Below are 26,829 nucleotides of genomic sequence, written 5' to 3'. Positions count from 1 at the left end.
GCAAATATGTACGAAGGGCTCGCTGTGACCGTCAGGGGCTGGCCGCGGACACGCCCGACGCCAGGGGAACACGCAGCCCCTACGCCTCCCGTCAACCCGTGTACCCCCCTCACGAATGCGGTCACCCTACGAGAAATCTGGGACAACACAAGCGTCGGTCAAACCCTCTCCATACAAACGGCACTAGCAGGAAGTTTAAATAGATTTAAAATAGCTTTTATAACGACGTGAGCCGTCTCCTGACACACAGAAGCTGAGAGGCGGCGAAAAAAAAAAACGCATGCAAAAAAGTTAAAACAGCAGTTCTGCTGTCCATCGATCTAGGAGTGACACATCGGTCAAACACATTTGACGCATCGTTCTAAGGGAAACATTTGCCGAGACAGCGCAGACAGGCAGACCTTTCACTCCAAAACCAACAATGCCGTCAGGAATTGTTAGTGGGAAAAATGTCAACAGGGGTGGGGGGGGGGGGGCCATGAACAAACACCCACCCCCTCTCACCCTCCCCCCCCCCTTTGCCCCACATAGTCACCCTGTGTGGGTAGACCGTTTCCATGGCTTCCCACAAGCCATGAACCGTTCTGTGAAGGCTAGCACGTGGGGGATACGTTACATAGCCCTGCCTGTTTTGTTTTCTGAAGTGTACTGTGTGCGGACTCCTCTCCAACAATGACCTATTGATAAAACCGTGTACAGAGCGGTGTCTACCCCCCCCCCCCACTCCGTCCCCCCCTCCAGAATGAACTCCGCACTCTTTGATGCATCCGCTCCTTGTTTACAGGGCTCTGCTAATCTCCATCTCGCCCCGGGGGGCAGAGTCTTTGAGCCGTGTGTGAAGAGATTCTTTAATTTCCCCCTCCTCGTGATGCGGGAGCGGGGACGCACGTCGACAGCGCGTGCGAGCAGGCAAGGGCCGCTGGGAAGAGACGGCGGCGCGGGAGCGGCGTTTGTCTTTGGTCATCGCTCCTCTCGCGTCTTCCTGGCCTCGCACGTGCGCTACAGACCCAGCTGCTACAGTAAGAGTCAACATCACACCGACCGCTCACAACAGGCGCCTGGTCAGGTGCAGAGTTAATCACACTCCGCAGGGTCACCAGTTTCACGGTTTGCATGGAACTAAAAGGGACTGAATTGTATTGCAATTTCCCTGCAGGTTGGTTTTAATGCCTTTAACTGGCCAGGGCCCAAGAGAGCGTGTGAGCTTTTTCTCCCGCTGATGCCCGATCACTGCCCCGAAACATTCAGTGCCCCTCAGACCCTCCTCAAACTAACCCATCTTAACTGCTCATTACTACAATCCCTCTGCATTTAATCACTTAATTACTGAGCTAAAGTATTATCTGTCAAACTCCGTATCGTCCTGATCCCCCTTGCGTAATAAACTTTCCAGTGAACTGTATGCTGAATATGAATGTGTAAGACGTGACTAATCAGCGCGTTTCATAACGCATTCTCATCCCAAAAGCTGAATGGATCCAGCAGATAACCGGCTCCACGGTGGGCGTTCCTGGTTCTTTCACAGAGGCCGCCGTGCCAGACCGGGAGCGGAAGCAGCGCTCAGCGCACCGAGGCGAGCCGGTTAAACACCGCGGCCTCGTCTGTGGGAATAATGAAGGGGAAATGAACGAGCTGCAGCCAGCTGGGGCACGTCCGCCTCGGCCCCGGCCTGCTCGCGGGCCCTGTTAGCGGAACGCTAACCGCCGCGCGTCTGACAAAGCGCCGCTAACTAGGCATTCAGCCCGCCGACCTGCATCCCGCTCCTTTCACTGAGGGCACGGCCAATCGGAAGGCAGCCGGTGAGCGCGCTCGCTAGCTACGGTGAGGGCGGTGGGAGCCCCGGGGGGACCCTGGATACCGCACCGCGCTCTCATACCGCCATCGCGCTCTCATACCGCCATCGGGCTCTCACACCGCCATCGGGCGCGCGGCACTGAAGGGTCATCCGCGCACAGTCCTGAGGCGCGAACAGAGACCCGTGTCCGGGTACGCTCTGGAGGGAGGGGCATCTCTGCAGCCGACGGCAGTGTGTGTGTGGGGGGGGGGGGGGGGCGGTTGAGGGGTGAAAGACTGTGGGCAGTTTAAGAGTGAGAGACTGTGTCAGCACACGCAGTTTAAGAGTGAGAGACTGTGTCAGCACAGGCAGTTTAAGGCTATGACAATGGCCACAACAAGTCCCTGTAGGAGCGAACAATTCAAATCACCAGGAAGTCGGTTACAGATCAGCATGGCATAGAAGGCAGATTTGTGATTTGACTTTAACATTTATTAAATCTAATCACACACAGGCATGGAATTCATCAGCAGAGCTCATCTACTGGAGATGGGAATTATCCAGAGAGAAAATGGCTTGCAATTCAACAATGACATTAGTCCTAAAAAATAACTACTGTATGTACATAATTATTACTTTTCACTGGGCAGTGCTGAACAGTAAATAAAAATATCAGGGATAAATTATTTGCCTTCTCAGGAATATATTACAGAATAAAATATATAAAATAGGAAGTAAAAAGGTGTAATGGGACCACAGAAGGTGGTGAAATGGAGTGTACCTGTGTACAGACACTGTTGAATTGCGTTTTACTGAGGAACCAGAGACGTGGGGTGGGGCGGGGCAAAACAAAATAAAACAATACAAGTACCGTTATGAGAACAACTTTTTTTTTCCAAATAACTGACATAATTTACAAAAGTAATTTGAGGAACCTGCTTTAAAAAATAAAATTTAAAAAAGGGGCTTTGAGCAGTCCAGTTTTGTTCGGCCGGTCGCCGTGGTTACCCGCCGTGGCGGAAACGCGTTTGGTGGCCGGGAGGCCTGCTTACCGCCACTCTCTCCCCAGGGAGACGAGGACGCGGCGCTTTTATAAACGCGGGGCGGGGCCCGATCACAAGCTGGGTGCCTGCGTCACACCTGCCCCTCGCCCCCTGCCCCGTCACCCCCCCAGCGTCACGAGGACGGCCGCGGGTGCGAGGTCTTTGAGCGGGGCGCACGCGCGCGGCTGCAGGCCCGCCAGGCGTCCGCGCGACTGGGGCGGCGGTATCTCAGCGCCATACGAGCGCGTAAAGATCTGACTCTCAACGCGTGTGTTCACTGCTGAACTGGCAGGGCTGATTGTCGGAAACACACAAATTCATGAAACAGTTCGGTTCATGATTGAAGGGGAAGGGGAAAAAAATACAAAAGAAGCAGGAAAGAGTCTATTTAGTGTTGAATATAAAGTGCATCAGAGTCAGTGAGGTGGGATCAGTTCAGACCACTGCACACGGCACGCAGGGGGGCGGAGTCAGGGGTCAGACGGACAGCTGGTGCCGGTCTTCAGCTCAGAGCACTGCACACGGCACACAGAGGGGCGGGGTCACACTCCCGATGTACCTGAGCTGGAGCGGGGGTTGGCGCGGCTGTCCGGGGGGGGGGCGTAGCGGGACAGGGACAGGCCGTGCGGGTGCAGGCCGGGCAGGGGGGAGGGGGGCAGCAGGGTGCTGTTGGGGCTGGTGATGTCCCCCTCCCCCACCAGAGTCAAGTCCCCCAGGCTCTCGTCCTCCACCATCTGCACGCTCTCGCCCCTCCAGTCCGAGCCGCTCCTGGGCCAGGGGGGGTGGGCCCGGGGGTCCGCGTTCCGGGGGATGGGGGAGAGGGGCGGGGCGAAGGGCAGGCGGTCGCGGTGTGGCCCGGAGGGCCCGGGGGGGCCGGGGGGGGTGGAGTCCAGGCTGAGGGAGTGGTGGGCGGCGTTGAGCGCCCCCCCCGCCCCCCCGTTCTCTTTCCCGCGGCGGGGCGTGGAGCAGGACGGCTCGGGCGCCAGGCGCAGGAAGTCCGGCAGCACCAGGTCGTCCTTGTTCAGTAGACCCCGCTGGTCGTCAGCTCGGTTGCTCTGAGCTTTGGATATGAGCTCGAAGAACTCTGCAGGAGGTCAGGGGTCAGAGGTCAGGGGGTTAGGGACACAGCGCACCCAAAAGAGAGAGACTTCCCACAACGAAAAGAAAAACTGACATTTACACTCAAACAGTCACCGTGCCAAAAAAGAGCAAACGTTGGTTAAATGTGAGGGCGGTCAGACTACTGTGTGACAGGACAGTGTTCAGAGCATGGACAGCCCAACATTAGTCTGTGAGCAGCTGCAGGTTTGTACAGAACAGAGGGAGGGATGGAGGGAGGGAGGGAGGGAGGGAGGGGTGTTAGCGGAAGAGGAAAGCGAAGCTTGGTCTGTACACTGAGACAGTCGCGAGTGTGCAGCGGTGAGGGGGCGGGGTTTACCTTCGGCTTCGTCTATATTAATGTGTTTGTGCTTTCTCCTCTCTTTACGCACTGATTGGTCCTGAGAGAATTTGGGCGGGTCCCTGGCGCTCTCCCCTCGGGCTTTCATGGAAGAGCACTTCCCTGATTGGCTCTCATCCCCCTGGATTACGACAACGACAATGCACCAAATTAGGGGGAGGGGCGTGGCGGGCGGAGGCAGGGGAGCTCCTTCCCAAAGACGTGGTCGTGGGCGGGGCCGTGGGCGGGGTCGATGGAGGGGGCGGAGGCAGGGGGCCCAGGCCTCCTCTGAGCCCAGGCCGGCAGGACAGCACACCAGAGCCCGGAAAGCTAGCCACGCTACGCTAACGTCACCGCTAAGCCACACCCAAACTCTCGTGCACTCGCTACCTTGACTACCGCAGTCGGCCCGGAGACCGAAGCCACGCCTCTGGAAGAGCGGCGGAGAGGAGGGGTTAAGGCAGGCAGAGCCAGGCGAAGCGCGTGCGTCAGAAACAGCGCCCCCCGCAGGGGCGATAGAGAGAGGTTAACGGTTCGAGTGCAGGCATCCCAGCTCAGGCAGAGAAGGACAGACCGGAAAGAGCAGAGCCATTCAGAACGTCCCGTCACAGACCCCCCACCCCCCACCCCACCGACCCCCAACACCCAAAATCCCAAAACCCCTTACTGTGGCCGCCTGGCTTCGTGCCGTCGCTGTCTGTGGGTGGCTTTTCGCTGCAGCGAGCGTCTGCTGGTCTGCAGGAGGGAAGAGAGCACAGGAAACAGAGTCAGACACAACAGCAGCCAGAGGCGGGGGGGTGTAACCACGATGGGGGGGGGCTGGGGACCCCTGCTGCATGGTTTAGCTTGAACAGAGGGAGAGGGTGCGAGCGTGTGGAACGTGCGGACGGACAGACGGACGGACAGAATTCCCCCTCACCTTTCCCCCGCGCGTGGTCGGCCAGGTCCAGCACCACCCTCAGCCCGTCCAGGTTAGAGATGGGCAGGCCCAGGTCCAGCGGCTCGCTCTCTCCACTCTGCAGGACGACACACAAGAACAGGTAAAGCAGGGCGGCCTCACTCTAAACACAGCTGCTAAACTAGCCTTTCAGAGCTAAAGCACCCAGCCCATCTACTGTAATACAGGGCAGGCACAGTGTGACTCAGGTGTATGTGACTCAGGTGTAGGTCTGAATCGCAGGTGGAGGCCCCAGCCTGAGTCACCTGACAGGCACACCTGAGCGGAGAGAAGCCGCCACTCACCACCGTAGCGACCAGGTCCGCCAGGTGGAGGCCGTATTTGGCCACGACGGGCCGCAGGACCTCAGTGACGGGTTTGGTGGGCTTGGCCTTCAGCCCCACGGACCGGTTGATGGGCACCAGGTCTAACCTGCAGGTGAAAGAAGAGAGAGACACGGTCAACCAGGTCTAACCTGCAGGTGAGGGGAGAGACGGTGAACTAGGTCTAATCTGCAGGAGAAGGGAGAGGCGGAGATGCTCAAACACGCAGGCAGGTGTGCTGATATCCTGATCAGTGGGCAGATAACAGGCTGACTCAGACACAGCCGGGTTACACAGGAAACCACAAACAGGGCTCCTCAGACCACACCTGCTGATACGCAACGCACCGCTGCTCATGTAAACTTAGAGAAGAGGAAGAGCTCAACAAGGAACAAGTTCCAGTTACCTAAAGGAGCGACACTCAGTACTCAACACACAGAGCCTTATTCATCAACTGATGAAATTCAGAAAAAGTATTATTTTGTAAAAAGTCAAGAAAATACTAAAAATACACAGAATATCTCCAAAGACTAAGTTGACAAACTGTACATTGTGATTATCATGCCATTATTTGCCAATAAGGGTGGATTCTGAGAAGCTGTTTTCCATTGTACTGTTGTCCATATCATTCCCACAGTGCCAATATTACAAAGGGGCGGTAATTACATTTCTTCACCTTATTCTTGAAAGGAGAAGAAACTAATACCAGTGAAGAAGGTTACCTGAACAAAGTGCGCTTCTCTAATCTCAGGTCCCGTGCACTCAGGGTCACGCAGTCCTGGTCCATCACCAGAGGCTACAGAAGACAAACACAGAGGCGTTAACACACACTTCACATTACCCATCCATTTCATATCATTTTTAAAGATACCCACATACACATGCACAGAAAACAGTATTAGGAATCAGATACTCCCAGCTCACAACGCACTAGGGACTGTGGAACAGCCTGGAACCTGTTTATTTGGCTTAATCTGCACATCTTTCTTTCAGTTTTGTACACAGAATTGGACTCAATATCCTAAAGGTGGGCTGGTGATGGCATTGCATAACAGTAATATTACTTTTATTTCCTGTATTCTGCCAGATTTCACTGCTTTATCACAATGTCAAGAACCTGACTGACTTTTGTCAATTAGTACTACTGAGGAACAATTACTTATTTTGTCAGTAAACATTCTAATCCAACAATGATTTTTGCTATCGATTCTCAGCCAAAATTCCAGTACACCGCACCCACCAGACCAATTATTACAGAATGTGTGCGCTTATTCTTTGCAGCTAAAATATACCACCCAGAGGTCATCCCTTCAAAACATGAAATTAAAGCCAACAAACAATATATAAACCATAGATGAGAGTGAGGGAGGTCCTCCACCATAGAGGGATACAAGGAAAACAGACAGTGCACCAGCTGCAAAGGAGAGTGAGGAAGGTCCTCCACCACAGATATTTAGGAGGAAAACAGAGTGCGAACAAGCTGTAAAGAGAATGGGGAAAGTCCTCCACCATAGATGTTCTGGAGGAAAACAGAGCGTGCAGTAGGTTAGGAGGTCTACCTTCTCTCCCCCGACCAGGAAGAGGTCGACGGCGGCCAGGTTGATGCCCAGCTTCTCGCACAGGCCCAGGAGCACCTCCCGTACGGACAGGCCAGGCCGGAGGGGCAGGGAGCAGCAGGACCCGTCCGGCATGTTGATGGTGCAGTTTTTCAGAACGCGCTCCCTGTCCAGCAGCGACATGGAGTGCCTGGACACGTCCCCCTGCACAGGAAGAGACAGGCGTGCGCCGCTCAAATCAGTCCCCCTGCCAACCAGACACCGCTGCAGGGTTCCCCAACTCTCACAAAGAATTACTGAGACCAACTGAAGAGTGGACGAGGAGTAGAACCCCAGAGGTGGAAACTCAGGAAGTAAAAATCCTCCCCAGGTATTTTTGTTCCAAACACCTGTATTTGCTAATGAGCACAGTTCTTTAGCCAGGAGGCGGAACTGAGTGAAGTCAGCTGGCTGAGCTCATGGGATGGAAAAAACACACGGCAGGACTTTTACTTTCTGACCTCGGGACTTTCCACCTGTCTCACACTGACTTTCAGAACAGCCCGTTAAAGACAGGGGACCATCAAAGAGCCCTCTAGCCTGAGGGAAGAGGGACACGCTGCTGGTCTATAAGGTCTCAGTTCTTTCTGAACTACATTCACCGTCCTGTCTTCAGTCACAGATGGCAGTTCAGTCAGACTGATGAGCAATGTGCACTATGAAGCCCATTCTCCACTCCCAGCTAACACCATTAGCGACTGCTGCTGTAGGCAGCTGCTGTGTGCTGTATCAGTCAGGCCAATCATTTAACTGCTGGCCTCATTTTAAAGAGCGCCCCCGGGAAGGATAACTACAGCTATAACTATATTGATGAACTACAAATCATTTTGCTGGATGTTTAATCGTTGTGGACACGTGTCGATAAACAAACGCACGGGTCCAAACCGCTCCCTGAGTAACCCGAACAACGTCCATCGTTATCGGTCCAGCTCATTTCTGCAGTTAGCGCTTGAATCAGAATGAGGGGCGCACTCCCGCTGGAGACGGGCCTCGCGAGGCAGCACAGTCACAATGACCTCACTCCAGTGTGGCGGCAGCGCAGCCTCTTAAAGGGGCAGCTCCCTTCTCTGGACTCTGTCCAACATTACATCGGTTTTAGTGGCTGTTTTTGATTGGCCGGGGCAGTTTTTGTGTGCGACTGAAGGACGTGTTAGCCATGTACAAGTTTCTGAGCACCCATTGGCTTTGCAATGGGCGCTACTGAGGAATTAAAGGGTTTGAGTTCTAAAGCAGGAACTGCACAAGCCACTTTGTGTTTTTCCAGAGGCTTTACACATGACACAAAACTTTCTCGCAATGTTGTGGCTATGTTGTGGCACTGTTATAACGTCGACAAAACATTCCAGTGACATTCTGTGTCAGCTGGGAAACATCTGACAGCGTTTCCTCACCATAAATATCCCTGTTTTAATACTGTGCTGGAACAGCCTTCCAGGAGTACAGCAGTCTCTGGCTGCATATGGCCATATTTCAGACAGAAAATAATATTAAATGTCAATTCTTAAAGAATAATCAGTTTATATACACATGTGCAACCTCTGGAGGAATAACATGGCAATACAAGCAGGTTTGGAGTTATTGAAGGGTATTTTCTTGCTTTAACCCTTTTGAGGTGTGCGGTCACAAACATGAGATTAGAATGCTCTTAACTGAACATTCTAATGCTGATGTCACAATCACTGCTGGTAAATAAAACAGTGGAGTTCTAGAACTCTGAGTTTATTTTAAAAATGCATACATACCACCCGATACCAGCAATCGTAAAGCTGGCAGATCAGCTGAAAATTCACTATCGAAAATATCGTTCACCGTACAGAAATCTGACCGGGCCAATCGAAAAAACACACACCAAAACTGAAAAAAAAAAATCTAAAATGCCCAGAAAGTGAGCTATCACTTTTACAGCCCCCAGCGGATATGAGCAGATGTATACACCACATGTTAGAGTGCTGCTATTTTGATTCAGATGTTAAGGTTACGTTAGGGTTTATTAATGAGGGAAAAGTGCGCGGCTCCCAAGATGGCCGTGTGCATTCCAGAGCTCCCGCTAAAAATACGATGTTTACTTTCACGTCTGCGAAGCAGCCACCGCACAGCTTCGGCACAAACAAAACCCCCTGCACTGCGATTCCATGTCCGATATCAGACTGCGTTAACCGAGGGATGCTGTATACACTTTTCACTATTCTGCCCCTTTGTTTTTATGATCTTTCATTAACATTCCACAAGACATTCACAAGTGGAAACTGTGGCATAGCAAAAGTGACTTCAGTAAAAAGTAACTCAGAGGACAAGCTGAGCTGAGGACACATTGGATGGCGTTCTGCAGATATGAAAGCTCTCCTGGTAAGAGCGCGCGGCTAAAGTTAGCGCTGAAGCTAGCGCTCGCACGGCGGCGGGTCCTGGCTGCACTCACCTCGTTCTTCCCGCCCGAGCTGCAGGTGGCCAGCTCCAGACTGGCCCCGGAGGAGAGAGAGCCCTGAGACGCCCGGCGCCCGTTACTGCCCGCGAAATCTGCGGAGCACAGCGTTCGGTCAGACGCCACCCCTACCCACAGTGCACTGCTTCACCCAGAACCCACACGTATTTCTCCTTCAGGTAAAATGTTCACGTTTACTTGCTATCCAGTGTAATTAGCTTTGGCGCGGGCCCCCTGACTCACTGTAATTGATTGCTCTGGCCTTGATCGGGCCCCTGACTCACTGTAATTGATTGCTCTGGCCTTGATCGGGCCCCTGACTCACTGTAATTGAAGTCGGTCAGCTCTTTCTTCTTGGGGCCTTTTCCGAAGCTCCGGTTTCGGGACCAGGAGAAGAAGATCCCCTTCCTCTTGTCCGCGTGCTCGTCCCTGCTCTCATCGTTCAGCGACCGGCCAGACTTGGACTTCTTATCCTCCTGCGGGGAGAGACGGACGCACGTCAGCGCCCTCGTTTCGATTCAGTGGGCTCGAGCCGCCAGCGTACGCGTGGGAACGGCAGCAGTGGGTTTGAGGGGCGGTTGGGATTGGGCAGGGAATGACGCGCTCTCTGGACGTCAGACGCCTACAGCAGTAACCTGATAACGCCCCTGACGGCCGCCTGAGGAAACCCTGCGGCTCACTCCCTTTCTCAACTGGACATTCTGATGCTGATGTCACAGTCCCTGCTGGTAACTGAAAGTGATGGTGTTCTAGAACACTGACTTAGAATGTTGAAAAAAACAAACATTCCAAACCCCAGCACAGCAAAGACAGTTTCACACAGGACTGCTGATGTCTCAGCACAGCTTTAATAACTATTCTCTCTCTCTGTTTTCACCACAGGGACGCTGTCTGCCAGGGTAGGTGGTTTCGCTGACAGTGTGCATGATGCCAACCAAGACTAAAGAGGACGGTAGATTGAAGAGAGAAAATGTAAAAATGCAGAGGACATCTTCTCTTTCCCTCCCGCACGCCAGGCAGATGCACATCACCCACAGAATACACAGCGTGACGCCCACACACCACCATGCACCGCCCACCCCCCGCCCACACCGCCCACACCGCCAAACACCCTCCCACTGCCACAGATGCCCTGCCTGCAGGAAGCTGGGGGGTGTGAGTGTGCGTGTGGCACGTGTGGGGGGTGTGAGGCTGAGAGGGTGGGGGGCGTGGCTGAGAGGGTGGGGGCGTGGCTGAGCAGGTGGGGGGCGTGGCCGTGGTACCTTTCTGGGTGTGGACAGGTTGGAGCGGTCGGAGCTGGTGCTGTGTTTGGAGACGGGGCTGCTGGGGATGTGGTAGGGGTCGGGCAGGGGGCGGCCCTCCACCTCCGACAGCATGCACTCCTGGTACAGGAAGGACTTGAGGAAACGGGTGTAGCTGTCAAACTTCATCAGGTTGAAGATCTGAAAGGGGGAGGAGGATTGACAGGAGGACAGGAAAGAAGGGAGAGAGGGAGAGAGTGTGAGAGTTTTTGTCTGTTTCAAACACTTTAACACCACTCGCACATAAAGGAGTCAGTTGGACTCCCAGGGTGCAGTGCAGGATATTTAAGGCTCTGTGGTGGATTTGCTGGGAGTGTAATATCTGTGATCACATGACCAGAACAACGGTAGATTCCAACGGGAGAGTCCTTTCCGGAACGCTGATATCCGCATGGTCCCGGCCTGGGATATCCGCGGGATACGGACACGCTCGGCGAGAAGAAGAAACGCACGTCTGGCGGAACACCAGCGGGACCGCGCAGCGGAACAGAGCCTCTGAGCGCCGCGTAGCGCAGGCTGAGCCGCTGAGATCAGGGCGCTGGAGCGTGCGCTGATCTAATCTGCCCCAGCGAGCGCACCTATCGCCCCGCCGTGGACCGACCAACCCACCCATTTACATTCCATCCACAGCTGATCCTCATCTGGAACCCCTGCCCCCCAATGCCCAGCCCAGCCCGCCTGTCCCCTAACGGGCCGCCGCGCTGCAGACGGGCAGCCACTAGGGGGCAGTGTGTGTCTGTAGACAGGGCTGAGAGCTCAGAGTATGTCCCCTCCCCACCCCCCGGCACCCCTCCCGAACCTGCAGCTGCTGCTCCTTGAACATGTCGGGGCGCGGGGCGTTAAGGATGTCGTCGGCCAGCTGGGCCTGGCTGTCGATGTTGACCGGCGTGGTGGCCTTGCTGGACAGGAAGCTGTTGTAGATCTCCCGCGCCCTCTGGGACAGCTGTGGGGGGGGCGAGGGGGGGGGATTAATTGCAGGGTAATCACAGAGCCAGTGCACTCAGCAGAGTTTATAAAACAGCAGAAAAACACTCCTCTCGTGTTTAAGCAAACGGACAGCAGGGATCATAACACACAACGTCACGGCAAAGCCACCCGCCGCTGCGTCACTGCATATAAAAGCGCCGTCCGTGAGCATCGCCTGACTGCGCTAGGCTAACGCAGCGCTAGGCTAACGCAGCGCTAGGCTAACGCTAGTACCTGCTTCTTGTCGGTCTCGGGGACGCTGCTGAAGAACTCGCAGGCCTGCCAGAACAGAATGTTCTCCTCGCTGAACTCCTTCTTCAGAAACTCCTGAGGAAAAACGGAAAGGGGAGAGGAGGTAAAACATTTGATTGGGGGCAGGTTGGGGGGGGGGCTCTAGGGACAGACGGGGCGGGGCAATGGGACGTACCGAGAAGTAGCGCACGCCCACGGGGTCCTGCAGGAGGCGCTCGAAGCAGGCGGCCCAGCTGGCGACGCGGCGCTCGCCATGGCGACGGTGGCTCTGCACGCTGGGCAGGCTGGCGTTGCTGCTCAGGCTGTTCTCGCTGCCGCAGCCCTTCAGGTCACCGCTGTTCAGCTCTGCGGCGGGAAGCAGGGCCGGCGTTACCGCTACAGACCCTTTACCGTTACAGACTTTACCCATACACACCCTTTACAGCCTTTACCATTACAGACTTTACCATTACACACCCTTTACTGTTACAGCCTTTACCATTACAGCCTTTACCATTACACACCCTTTACTGTTACAGCCTTTACCGTTACACGCTTTACCCATACACACCCTGAGGGCGCTACGCAATGCTATCAAACACTATTACTTACCAAACACATTTACATTTCCATTACAGGCATTTAGCAGACGCTCTTATCCAGAGCAACTTACACAACTTTTTATACAGCATTTACATTGCATCCATTTATACAGCTGAAGCAATGCAGGTTAAGTACCTTGCTCAAGGGTACAATGGCAGCGTCCTCCCTGAGAATCAAACTTGCTCCAATACAAGACCAGCTCCTTACCCATTATACTATACCACCACCCTCGTAGTAACACTACACACTCATCAACACTTCATTATTAAACCCTGTTACTGACCAAACACTACGTGCTCATAAACACATTCCACTGTTAAAATCCAACTAGAATCCACACACAGGTGTCTGGGTGTGAAGAACACACTGCATGTGAGATATGAGGGTGATCAGAGTTCAGAAGGTTCAGGCCCTTAAACAGGGAAACAGGAAAAGCACAGAAAGGAGAGACACACACACACACAGAGCACATTCACACACACACACACACACACAGAGCACATTCACACACACACACACACACAGGCACATCCACCGTAGTCAGCCGCCACACGCCCTGCCAGCCTGAATGGTTCTGGTCCTACAGAATAGCGCTAAAACACACACATTCTGTCCCCTGCCTGCCCGTTAAGACAACGCACAAGAGGCTGTTCCAGAAAATGACAACAAGCAGCGCTGGCCAAACAGACAAGCAGCGCTGGTCAAAACAGACACAAGCACACAAACAGCAACAAGCGGCTACGCGTGAAGACCAACGCAACGACAGGCGCCAGCAAGACGGCGAGCGGACCCACCGACGCGGGAGAATCTGAGACAGGCGCCGCCGCGCTGAGCGCGCTCAGCTTACCCGGGTACAGCTGGTAGGACCCCGTGTGCGGCCATCTCGCCAAATACCTCAGGCCGGGGGGAAGCCAGGCCCCCCGCTCCATCCCCCAGACCGTCAGAGCGCCCCCCGGGGGCGAGGGCGGGGGCCGCCGCGAGCGGGTGGCGAGGGCGAGCGGGTCGACATGGCGGGAGGAGGAGGACGCAGTGTGTGTGTGACCGCCCGTACCCGAGAGAGAGAGAGAGAGAGAGAGAGAGGGAAAACGGATACGCCGACCCACACAAAGTCCCGGAGAGCGGCGGATGAATTATTGAGCGTCAGGGGAGGGGACGGAGCGGCAGAAATGCAGATGCGTCTCGTGACACAAACCTGCATTATTAATGATGCTCGCTCTGGCGACTGCTTCACCCAATTAAAAACAAAACAATAAAATAAAAGGTACCAACTCGGTATTTCACGTAAAATTTGCAAAGTGCCTTTTGAAACAGAGAATGAGCAGCAGGTTCTTCCATCCTGACGCGTAGCTGATAAAGGTTAGACACTGAAAGGTGAGGCCTTCAATCGCAGCCACAGAGGACGTGAGGTCTGGTGTGAGTATCAGAACATCTCCACACCGCCCTGCTACACTGTGCACACTGTGCACAGCACCCAGAGCTTTCCCCAGACCTTCACCAGGGATGACATGACATCAGCTTCTTTAACTTCACATGAAGTGAAGACTAAAAATAAAATAAACACATAAAAAGCTCACAGGAACGCCTGGTGCGGTCTGGTCCAGCGGCCAGGTCAATCCGGCCCAGACCGCTGGTCAAATATGGTCGACCGTGTCCTCGTGTTCCTCCTCCAGTTTCCAACCACAAGCGGCTCAATTTCGCCGGTCGCCTGGACACCACCCCAGAGGGGAAAGGTCACGACCCCTCTGCTGCTGGTGTTTTATTGTCAATCTGTTTTATCCAAACAAACAGACGCTCGGCCTTGTGCAGGCCGTATCCACGGCGCGTGCTGCCGCTGACTCCCTCCCCTCCCCTCACCGCTGAGCGTTTTCCCATCGCTCGTGCGTTCGTTTGGAGGGACCGTGCAGCGAGCGTGGTGCAGCGCGGACAGATAACAGCCCGCTCTACCGCTAAATACGAGGAACAAACGCGACCGCTGCCAGAACGCAGTGAAACAGACTTATCGGTTTACACGTGTACCGTCTTCCACTACAGCCACTCTGCTTGCTACGCGCTACCTGTTTAGCCCGTTAGCCAACGCTAGTGAAAGTTGTGGGCAAAAGCTTGACTACGTTAGCAAACGTTAGCCAAAGCGCATCTGGTTAGTGCGCTCTGATATTCAACCGGAGTGTGTTCCCTTCCTAAGGTGGGTGGGGGGGGTGGGGGGGTGCAGCCGTTAGCGACGTCTCTGTGAGCGCAGGAAACGGCTCATCTGGTCCAGGGGAAGACAAAGAAGCAGAACTGGTAAAGCAAGCCGGGGAACATGGGGAAGAGAGAGGCATAGCGCCCTCTAGCTGTTTGGGGAGATCAAAGCATTAAAGGACAATTCGCAGCGAAGCACAGAAAAACTGGGATTATTCGGAAGGGACTGGCCAACATCAACGACAGGGAACCGAGAGCGAGAGAAATTTACATCGAGACCCCTAAATCTGCAGGCATGTCACAGACCTCCTAACGCACTCACACATTCTAACGTGCATCTCATGTGCTCCGGTGCGCGCTCAAATTCAGCGAGCGGCTGGATGTTCCGCTCCGCACCGATTCGCCGTCTCTGAAATTAACCTGGGGCGGAGTCACGGCAACGCGAGAGCACGCTCCATCGCTTCTCAGAGCTTCCATGAACTTCATCTTCGGAAACGACCCCGCCCCCCCCACCGGGGTTTCCTGCTGGATGGTCCACCAACGCAAACATCTCATGTGCGCGTAAGTACAGCAGAATACAGCTATGCAGGGTTCTACTCTGAACCAATCAGGGACGCTGTTGACCAGACACGCTGTACTAACTATTCATTAGACGGCCTTGAGGTAAGGACCTCTTGTTGTGTGCTTTTGTCCCAATCAAACGCGTTCCCCGAGTCTTGATTTCTAGTAGCCATTACATGGTTCCAGGAAGTATACAAAGAGACAGAGTACAGTGAATCACTTGTCCTTTTTCAGAGAAACTCTCCGGGAGCCAGTGGGAAACCTGCAGGGCCACGGCATGCATATTAATGTGAGCACTTAGGAAGGCTGGCAGCCTGGGAGAGGAATGCAGAAGAAGGGGATTTAATCTCACTCTGTACTGTCTGAGCAGACCTGGGGATGTAATCTTACTCAGTACTGTCTGAGCAGACCTGGGGATGTAATCTCACTCAGTACTGTCTGAGCAGACCTGGGGATGTAATCTCACTCTGTACTGTCTGAGCAGACCTGGGGATGTAATCTCACTCAGTACTGTCTGAGCAGACCTGGGGATGTAATCTCACTCAGTACTGTTTGAGCAGACCGGGGGATGTAATCTCACTCAGTACTGTCTGAGCAGACCTGGGGATGTAATCTCACTCAGTACTGTTTGAGCAGACCTGGGGATGCTCTGCCTCGACGTCTGCCTCCTGCACACAACCACTGCACCAGGCTAATCAGATACGTGCGCACAGCACGCCACACCAGGACAGAATGAGCATCGGCAATAAAAAAGCAGAGGAAATTTACAGCTAAATGTGAACCGACCAAACCACTTCAACATTACGAAGGAAGCAAGTCGCACATTAAAAACAAATATACTGGCTGCATCTGCAGCTCTACTTTTTTTTTAAGTAGTAAAAAGGTTGTCATGTTAAATTCAGCTTGATTTGCTACACTCCCCCTCCTCCCATCTCGTTCGTAGTTTATCTGGTTAGCGGCTGGCTAACAGAGTGAGCTGCTGTTATCTGAAGCCGTCGTGCTCTGGCTCTGTCTGCAGGAGCCAGTGAAGCCGGGGAGGACAGAGACGCTAATATCTCCTGAACAAAAGCAGCGGAGTGTTCGATGTTGGGATTAAAAGGGTCCCAGTGCCGGGGGGGGGGTGATATCACACAGGAGAGAGTGCTCGGGGGTAATCTGATGCATACACAGGTGTGCTATACTGAGGGGGTTCTCTGCGCAGCGATGCAAACCCTGTGAAGCCCTTCCCCAAACGGCAGACGATGCAATGCTTGGCGGAGTGGAGCGCAGGCTAATCTAATCAAACAGAGACTGAAGGAGCGCAACAGCTGTTCACTGCTGGGTGCTGCTGGCTCCCTTTGTTAAATCTCATACATACACACACACAGAAACACACACACACACACACACAGGAACACATGCACACACGCAGAAACACATACACACACACACACACACACACAAACACACACACACACACAGAAACACACACACACACAAACACATGCACACACACAGAAACACATACACACACACACACACACAAACACACACACACACACAAAGCTAGAGACTGAATTCCCAGGGCGAGTGAAGAAGAGAGAGTGAGAGAGAAAGAAAGAGAAATACAGACACTGGAGCTAATTTGAGCAGAAGTGCATGCTGGGGTTAGCGGAGGTGTACTTACCGCCATCGGAGACCGCTGCAGACTGTAAGAAAGCACAGAGAGACATGAATGAGCGGCTGTCCTTCATTTCCCCACTCAGCGAAGCAGAGAGGCCGTAACGTCCGAGGGCATGTCCTGTGTGTGTGAGTGTGAGTGTGTGTGCGCGCGCCGACTCATTCACACTGACTAATGACATGCGTCTGGGCCCATTCCCTCACACACCGAGCCGTTCCCACCTTTGCTCCTGGCCACGCCCCTTTCACAGCCCTGTCATCAAACCCCGCCCACACAAAAGGCAGCAATGTGGCAAGACCGGGGGTGGTGGGGGGTGGGGGAGTGCGAGGGTAGCGGCCGGGGATTGGATGAGCAGACCACTTCCTTGTATGACATTCACCCAGGTAACCAATCAGACGAGAGAGCAGCACATCAGGGCAGGCTGTGACTCAAACACAGCCAGGCTTATCTCCAGCAGTCAGACAGCCCATAAACACACTGCAGTCACTTTATGAGTCACATGTGATGTTGAAAACACAGGCTGTGAAGTCAAGTGAACACAGGCCTACACTGAAACCCATCCACAGACACAGGAACTGCACGCATAGTTACACTAGCGACGGATTTTTCCATCGCTAACGTCTTTTGCTAATGTGAGCAGAAATAGCTCATAAAGCTGGTACTATAAACAGCGCTTGATGATAAATGGGCTGGCTCCGCTGATGTCGGACGCAGGCGCATGCGTGACTGCCCACAGGCTCCGCCCCCCTGAGCTGGGCGTGTCTGGACTGGCAGCAGCAGCAAGGGTGGGGTCCGGACTCTCCAAAACCGGTGCTGTGCCTACAGCGTCTGCTCCATGGGAGTGATCATTAAGCGGGCCTCAGCTGAGACAGCCCTGTCCTCTCTGACTGTCCGCACAGGGACACGGGAACGCGTTTGTAAGTGGAATGCAGTACCTAAGCACTGTTTTTACTAGCGGAGGTTTCAGCGGGAGGCATGTGCTCCCTGAGCCATCGGGGCACGTCTGTGTTTCCGCGCTGCGGTAGGGTACTGTACCTAGAGGGGCGTCCTGGATTAACCTGGCAACCCACGCAGAGCTCATTGGGGGGGATGTAACCCTTTGCAGAGTAAGCAGTTTGGAACGCTTTTTCAGTGCTCCAAGTCAGAGTTCTAGAACTCCACTGCTTTCAGTCACCAGCAGTGATTGTGACATCAGCAATAGAATGTTCAGCTAAGAACGTTCTAATCACATATTTGTGATCTCACACTTTAAAAGGTTAAGGCCTTGTTTTGTGGGTGATCGCTTAATTTTGCCTTCACGTCTCATTGGTCATTTTAAAGTGTAACAATAGTGTGTGTGTGTGTGTGTGTGTTCGTGTGGCAATTACCCGTAGGAAAGTGATCGGGTTGTGAGACTGCAATATGACTAGTATATGCACAACTTTTTATAAAAACATTTCTATACGTATTGCTGCTGGAATGAAGGCACATGGCTCTTATTTTGAAATGCAAATACAGGAGAACAGGGCTGAAAAGTGCGGAGCAGCCAATCATGGCCAAGCACATGCTCGCTCCCCACCCTGGTGCTGCCCCCGTCCAGCTGGCTGACCGCATTCCGTGTCTTCCAGTGGGGGGGGGGGGGGAATCAGTTCCAGGACTGTGCCGGTTAGCGCTCGCTGTGCTGGTGTCCGCCATTGTCTGCTGCTCTCGCTGAGAAACGCACTAATGACAAACACACCAGGACCCGTACAGGGCAGATACCTGACGTCATCCGCACAGAGACTGATAACCACAAGCCACTCAATTCAATAAAAAATGTACTAATTAAGTAATAAAAAGCTTCCCACAGTTTCCGTGATGCGCAGGATGTGTACAGTAACCCTGACTGATGGACCTCCTGTGGGCTCGGCCCTACACACAGACGAGTTTACAGGAAGTGGAGATCACAGCGCTGCCGGCAGTGAGAACGGAAGGTTTGGGGTGAGGGAGGTGTGATGTGGTGAGGAGAGAGAGAGCCTCCACGCCGGGACGTTTCTCTACGGCAGTGCACTGTTCAAAGACACAGCACGTCAGGGGGAACCAATCAAAACCCTGCACATCTTCATGCTGCCTCTTCAAAGCCTGAATAGGCAGAGGACGTGGGCATTGCACAATTCCCCTGACCTCACAACCAAAGGTTATCACAGCCCCCTCAAAGTGTCTGTCACACACCGCCCTCCCCACCCCTGTGATCTGCTAGCATTTCACACCAATCAAGCACTCAGTCACACACAGCACTTCAGAACCCCCAGATCAAGGCTGCTCCTGGCTATGGGCAGACCAGGGCTTTGTTTTGCACACGGCACGTTACTCTGTTTTTGGGCTCAACCCCCGCTTCTCCAGCAACTTCTTCCAGGCAGCACGGCAGCTTGCTGCTCGAGTCTTGTGCACAATTTTCTTTTTATTCTCCTTTTTTTAACAGTTGTTGACTGTGTGGAGTCCTAGCCTATCAGCTCACACATCACCAAGTCATGTGACGGGAATCAAACCATTACACTTGCATTTCAGGCATTTAGCAGACAGGTCTTATCCAGAGCAGGTCATGCATTTGTGCAGCCGGATGCAGACTGCCGCCCTGCTTCAACTCTCTGAAGAGCAAGCCTTTTGGAATGTTGTGTTCTGTTGGTCTGTCAGTGTTCTGGAACTCAGTGCAGTCGCCAGCGGTGACTGTGACATCAGCATTAGAATGTTCCGATAAAAACATTCTAATCACACATTCCCCAACCCTACGCAGCACTGCCGCTCAGCCATTACCCACAGTGCCGTAGGTGGGGGGGTGGCATAGTGGAGAAACAGAGTCATGGGGAGACGGGGGGGCGGAGGTGTCAGACACCGCTCACTGTAACCAGGACCAGATGAGTGGCAGGGAGCCAGACCGCGGTCAGCAGAACCGGCCTCCACTCCCGCGCCTACACGCAACGGGCTCCACCGCTCAGCTCTTAATGAGAGAGAGGAGCGGCGTGTGGGCAGGGAGGGCCCTGCCAAAATAAGAGCCTTCATTCCTGCTCATATCCAAAATAAAAGCCAACGAGCATCCTGAGAAACGGCGGTTCGCCCGCCCGAGGGTGGGGTGAGTTTGAAGGAGGGGCTGCATGCGACCGTTACGTGCAGAGGCCACATTCTGCTGAATTTCAACGCCTTCCTTTCAGCGAGACGGTTGCTACCCCCCCCTCAGAATGGGCTGAACGCTGAGCCGCGTTAGCGCTCAGACTGCACGCAGCTGGGCTGCACGTGAAGCTGGGCTGCAGCGGGTGAATTCCTCTCCAAATGAGAAGCACACTGTCCCTGAACAGGCTGCGGAGCAGGGACCAGCGGCAAGGAGAGGATAATTTAATACATCTGTCCCAGAGCTGGAGTCTTTCCTCATGACCTGAGAACATCGCTCTGCCCAGAACCCTGACTGACAACCATCGCCTCACACACCAGCCCTGAGGAGCTGCACACACACACACACACACACACACTCACATACACACACACACACACACGTACACACACTGACATGCACACAGACGCACACATGCACGCACACACACACACACTCGCACACACACACACACACACACTCACACACACACACACACATCCACACAACACACCACACACACATCACTCACCACCCCCGCCAGAACACAAACCACACACTCGTTTCAAACCCCACAGAAAACCCCCTTTTTACGCCTCCTACGTGCCGACAGCTGTTACAACAGGAACACACCCGTTCCCTGTCCAAGTCTTAGAACACTGAAAGCAAAAATACATTTAATATGGCTTTAATAAAATTTCATCTGCAGAACAGCACCAGTCATTCGCTGAGAAATGGAAGACCATAAAAGGACACAGAGCGGTATGGAGTGTAATGAATGCGTTTGTGTGTTTTATTGATTATTAGATTATGGCTTCGGTGATGAGCGCCTCCCCATCTCCTCCAATCACCCCTCACACTGGGTCTGTGTGTGGGCCTCATAGCCCCGCCCCTTCCTGTGGTGCGGTGAGGAGCTCAACACTGACTCCACCACCCCAACGCCCCCCCCCCCCCAAAAAAAACACTAATAGCCCCCGAATTACTGAACATAGACCAGGGCAACTAGTAAAAAACCAACAGGCACACACGCTCAGTGAGAAACACTAAATTAATTAGCTGCAGCGAGCGGTGAATAATTAAACAGGCGGAACTGCCTTACTCCTGGACGGAATCTGCAGGACGTTTTAGAAGGTGGCAGCAGACCCCCCCCCCCCTCCTGTGACTGCCCAGCTGTTTCTCCTCATCCTAATAAAACCATGCTGGGGGGGGAAAGGTCAGGTGCATTAGGAATGCACATTTTAAAACAATTCGGCAAGGCGGTAATTACGCAGGAGAGGTCAAACAGTGACCGCGGACACAAATTACACGCATTACAGTTCATCTGTGCCTTCAGCACGGTGCAGCCAAACGCCTTTCCTCAATGCACAGCCCTTCCCCTCATTCTATTGGCTAAAACAGCCGAGCGGAGCTCCCTGCTGAACTCGCATCACACCGGCTGCCATGCACTAAATGGCCTGGATGTGGGAACTGGTACTCGACCAGGTTCTGAAATGTAAACTGCGTTTCCAAAGGTCACCACGGCAACTCTGGTTATGCTCCCGCAGACCCAGAGAAGGACGGGTCCCAGAGAGCACATTTTAACTGTCACGCGACGCTGGAGAACAGCATTCACAGAACCAGAAACACAAATCAAGAGTTCAGAATGTCAACCGCAACAGGTTATCTGCATGGCCAGCTTTGCATGTGAAGCGAATGCAAAAAAAAATCCAAGAGCAGAGAATGTGTCCAAACAGCACACCACGCTCAGAGTTCATTTCAGCTTTGACTGCTTAAAACTCTTCAGATCGCTTCTCATTCATCAGCACGCATGGAGGCACGCCTTTGGAAAACTGGCACACAGACTTTCAAGTGGACTGAGCTATCCGTTTTCACAAGACTAATGGTTAACACCAGCCAGAGGATCAATAAGAGAAACCACCTCGTTAAGTATAAATGAAATGGGTCACTCCCATTAAAAATCCCGCTGCTTTAAAAAGTGGGCGGGACATTCACAGAGCAGCTCAATCCCAGAATGCCTCAGTAAATACGACATTCCAAGGCTCCCCACAGGGCTCTCATTGCATTCTGAGCGTTAACAGACCGTAAGTGCCGACAGAGCTACTCACAGGTGCGGAGGTTCTGAAGGATGGTCCTTTCAGAGTAATTAAACAAACGCGGGGAGAACTCGCATGAAACCTCACATTCAGCAGCCACACATCAGCCTACTTCACGGCCATAAAAACTTTATTAGCACGGTATGAATGTCCCTGGGAGAGAGCTGAGTGGGTGCAGTGTAGGGGTGTGAAACTCACCACGAAGAGATACAGCTTTGATTCTTAAGGAAACGGTTCGGCTTGATGTAAGCCAATATTACAAATTTTGCTATGATACAATACAAAGCGATCCTTCATGGAAAGGAATGATCGATATATACGATCTAGGTAACACAATCCTGGTACAGCGTACACATACTCCCAAAATGGGGTTGAGAGGGCAAAAACTTATTGACGTCACATTTAACAGAAGGAAAAACCACTCTAGTATGAGTGATGATGAGCTTGAGTCAGAATCGTAAACAGTGATGTTGGCAGTGAAGCTAGAGAGAAAACTGCTGTAAGATTATGGACATTTAAATAAATATTTTGCTATGAATTATAAAGATAGGGATGAACTTCTGCATTGTATCGGTTGGATCGAATCATTGCCCTTTAAACCAATACAACGATATAACGATCCGGATCGATGTATCGTTACAGCCCTAGAGTAGTGATCTTCCTCCGCCCTTAATAACAACTTCTGTGCATTCTGTGTGACGGACCCTGATTGGCTGATCCTGAGTCAGAACATTCATTGGGGCTGCAGCGTCTTATTACAGCGTAGTGAGCGGTTAGTGTTAACGCGGATTTCCCCACGTTTCTGGAGGACTCTGAGCTCATTCGCTGCTCTTCCTCTGTCTGCATCGGAACACAATAACTCCAACAAAACGCCACTTCAGCAGGAACGCCTTTCACCTGGCTGATACCTGAGTCCACCTTCGAGCTGCTTTATAGAGTCCAACCCTCAGAATGAGGGGTCCTGTCACTTAAATCAGGCTTTCCAAACCGGCTACCAGACAAAGGCTTGTGTGTCTTACCACAGCCTGGCGAAGGAGGCTCAGTTTTAGAGAACAGAATTCCGCACGCGGACATAGCGGGATAGCGGGATATTACTCGACCTCACACCCGCCTGATTCACTTTTCGGATGCGCAAGTTCTTGCCTTCGCTAAACAGCGGCTAAGCTGCCCCGCTAGCAGGAAACGACCCTTCCCAGAGGAGCAGGTACCTGTTGAGGACGTCACCGTGGCCAATCACAGATCCCACCTGCACACCTGGTTGTCTCTCCACTCTACTCCGCTATAACGGACCAGGCAGGCTACACAGGGGTGCTGCAGTGCTGCAGTGTGCTGGCTGTCACATACACACAGTAACTTCACTTTCAGATGCACGCACCGCAATCTGAAAACCAGAATTTATTATCACAGCTGAAGGGAGAAACACTGTGCGCGTGCACTTCATCTTGGCACATTACTTACAGCATAAATTAACTGATAAAAGTTATGTAATAAAACGCCACAGCAGAACAGCACACATGTAGCCGCGCCATAAACTGTGGTTTGCGTGTGGGCGTGCTCCTTAGCGTATTCGCACTCTTTCATAAACACCACGCTGACTGAAACCCTGATAAGTGTGTATGTTAAACACTGCAGGGGAAGTACGGCTCAAGTAATCACATCAGAAAAGAAAAAAAATTTACCATCATTTAGTGGTTATAATGCCGTCTGGAATTATTTCCAAACTAAACACCACAAAACAACTGCTGAGGACGTTTGGAAAATCCCGTTTGTTTCAAAGTTAAAACGTGTGTGAACATGACACGTGTTAGTCACACACACACGCTCAGCAGAGAGCACTCTGGCCATGTGTGTGTGTGTGTGTGACACACACTGCTCCACACGAGCAAACACACAAAGCCAAGACTGTGGAGGCTGAAGGACCCTATTTATGGTCGTCTGTGCTGAAGCGGAGATAGTTTCTAAAACCACAGCCCCCCCTCCCGACCCGTTCCCCAGCACCACCGCTCCCCCCCCCAGCCAGCCCCTAACCAAAAACACAAGATATGCACGAGGCGAGTCGGGATTTTAAAATGAGAGACAGCGGTTAGCGGCGCGCCCAGGAGCAGTCCGGGAGGAGCCGGACGGCGTCTGGAATTCGGCGCGGTGTTTTCCAGCCAGGGGAACGTCACGGACCCCGGCGGGACCCTCCTGTTTACTTTCAAATTCCCAGTGAACGGGACCTGCTGTTGAGCAGGAGGGCCGGACAGAAAGGAGGGAGCGGCAGCGGGAGCAGCAGAACTGTTCCTGTTCGCCTGGGCACGCTCACCCCAGCAGCGTCCCGGGACGGACGGGGGAGAGAGAGGCGGAGGTACGAGCGCAGGGATCGACACCGGGGGGGAAAGCGCTGCTTCTCTCACACACAGCGTAACGCAGGAGCGGGACAGCGAGCTTCCACACAAAAACGGGCGCAGGGAAAGGACAGCGCTCCACACGAGCGGCCGGCCCCACAGCGCGTACACAAACCCGCTGAGAGACAGCCAGGGCGCGTGATTTACATCTGTGTGCTGTAAGGCGACACGAGCACATGAATAAAACAGCTGACCTGAAAAACACACACTACGAACGTGACACACACCACACCGAGCGCGAGAGACTCACTCACCGTGTTGAAGTACCAGACCTTCTTGAAGGAGAGCCTCTTCTTCAGACTCATTCTGTCCCGAGCTGCTTGAGGAGGCGCCGTCTCCGGTCTCATGGCCGACTAGCCCCGGCTACGACTGAGCAGCGCCTGGAGCCCGCGGCCATGCCCGCGCAAGTCAGACCAAGACTCGACAAGTCTCTGACTAGGAAGTTCCATTTTACTCCCCTGCAGTTCCCATAGCAACCGGCCACCGCAGGAAGCGAGCTGTCGATGTGCGAGGGATTCGGGTGAAGTCACGAAGAGCCGCCCGAATAGCCCCCACCGCACAGACTCCCTCCCGAACTGAAGGAGCTTTCAAAACCGAACCTTCTCTTTTAGGAAGAGCGGAGACGGTCTGTGCAGAGCGCTTGTTATGCGACTGAAGTGAGAGCAGGCAGGCTGCACCGTTAAAAAAGAGGAGAAAACAGCACCGCACTGGGTAGAGGAATGCAGAAAGCTCACTCTGCGATTTCCACCGTTCCACGCTGGCTCTGATTCAATAAAAACAAATCCACTCTCTCCCCTTTCTGCACACACTTTACAGCCCGGCTCACGGGCATGGTAAAATAATCACTCTCCTTTGCTCAAAAACACAAAAATGTTTCTAAGTGCAGAGGAAACTGCAGTTTGGCGAATGTTTCTGAGCCCGTTTCCATACGCAGAGCCGCGCTGGCAGAGAGAGAGGGAGAGCCAAATGGAGAGCAGACTCAGAGAAGGCCCTTTTATTGAGATTTTGGGGGGTGACGCAATGCAAACATCCTCCAAAAACTGGGCCTAATGAATGTCAGGTTTGATAAAGGTCAGCCTCCCAGCAGAAAGTGGTCTGAACGATGAGCTCCTGAGCAGAAGAGGACAGTCGCTGTGTTTGACTTCGCTCCACAAGGTCCCGGCGAAACGCTCCAGTGCTCCCAGTTCATTTCCTGCGCCCACAACATAAAGCCTTATTAAAACATCTGGCGGCCACCTCTGTTCCGGTCTTGACGCAGCCGTTTCTGCCGCCGGTAACGGCTCATAAAGGAGCCATTTTGAGGCGTTTTACGCGCTCTTAAATAAACGCGCTGCGGGCGGGCACTTCCCCTCTCTACAGCGAGCCGCCGGGGCCGTGTTTCAGGACGCCGCCGCTCGGTCCCTCCGCCTTCGCCAGGTCTTTACGACCGCGCCCGCGCTGGGTATTACACATCCTCACAACCCGTCTGCTAACGGGGCGAGCCCGCGTTTCGGTAGAATCGCCCCGCCTGTCGTGCCGTGGCACACATGCTGAACCGTGAGGGGACGTCTGACAGTGCACACGCGGCACGCCGAGGTCAGCCTGTCATTACTGCTCTCTGAGGGCCGTCCAAACCCAACTCAGCTGAAGTGAGGAGCATCACCCAGAGGACGCAGCAAACGGACGGAGGGAAAGAGCGATAAAGAGTGATAAAAGGAGAAGTGCATTTCCATGACCGAGCAGAGAACGATGTGGAAGAAAAGCAGTTCCCGGTCTGCTCCCCATCGTGGTCTGACCGCTGACCACCCGCCAAAACCACCCGGCATCCCATGAACGCCCGGTACTTCTGCAATGTCAGGGGCGACTAATCGCTCAAGATCTAAACGCAGGTTCCTGTTTCACTTTCATGGAAGGCAGATCTCTTTTTATTCTAGCTGGAAAGTTAAAAAAATTCCACTCCCCAGTCTGTCTTGATTTATGGCAGAATCTGTGGCCAGCCAGAGAGACCTCAGAAACACAGGTGCTGTAACTGAATTCAGGAAGCACGTTTGAGATGGTGAGAGAGACGGCAGGACGCTTCATCAGGCAGACAGACAGATTGCATACGCTGATAGACATGCAGAGACAGATGTATATACAGACATGGATGTGCACACACGCGCGCGCGCGCACACACACACACACACGCGCGCGCGCACAAACACAAACCATAAACTGAGATAACAGCTCAGATTCCTT

At 53.3% G+C, this 26,829-nt stretch overlaps 1 protein-coding gene across 3 annotated transcripts in view; it reads right to left on the bottom strand.

The window, feature by feature from the left end:
- Positions 1–2,618: 2,618 nt before the first annotated feature.
- LOC135254425 (regulator of G-protein signaling 12-like) overlaps positions 2,619–26,829 on the bottom strand; it is a 46,814-nt gene continuing 22,603 nt past the window's right edge. For 2 of the 3 annotated variants that reach the window (XM_064334548.1, XM_064334549.1), the window contains exons 4-17: positions 17,036–17,057; positions 12,224–12,393; positions 12,031–12,123; positions 11,630–11,773; positions 10,792–10,971; positions 9,855–10,005; positions 9,527–9,624; positions 7,075–7,275; positions 6,238–6,311; positions 5,498–5,624; positions 5,175–5,271; positions 4,923–4,990; positions 4,256–4,397; positions 2,619–3,901 (exon numbers count right to left, since the gene is read on the bottom strand). In XM_064334548.1, the coding sequence (XP_064190618.1) occupies positions 3,360–3,901; positions 4,256–4,397; positions 4,923–4,990; positions 5,175–5,271; positions 5,498–5,624; positions 6,238–6,311; positions 7,075–7,275; positions 9,527–9,624; positions 9,855–10,005; positions 10,792–10,971; positions 11,630–11,773; positions 12,031–12,123; positions 12,224–12,393; positions 17,036–17,057 (2,109 nt within the window). In that variant the 3' untranslated portion in view covers positions 2,619–3,359. The remainder of the gene's footprint in view (positions 3,902–4,255; positions 4,398–4,922; positions 4,991–5,174; positions 5,272–5,497; positions 5,625–6,237; positions 6,312–7,074; positions 7,276–9,526; positions 9,625–9,854; positions 10,006–10,791; positions 10,972–11,629; positions 11,774–12,030; positions 12,124–12,223; positions 12,394–17,035; positions 17,058–26,829) is intronic. The other variant, XM_064334550.1, reaches the window with a different exon arrangement.

Source organism: Anguilla rostrata, chromosome 5 (genome assembly GCF_018555375.3).
Source record: "Anguilla rostrata isolate EN2019 chromosome 5, ASM1855537v3, whole genome shotgun sequence".
Lineage (NCBI taxonomy): Eukaryota > Metazoa > Chordata > Actinopteri > Anguilliformes > Anguillidae > Anguilla > Anguilla rostrata.
This window is presented reverse-complemented; position numbering and strand designations above follow the sequence as displayed.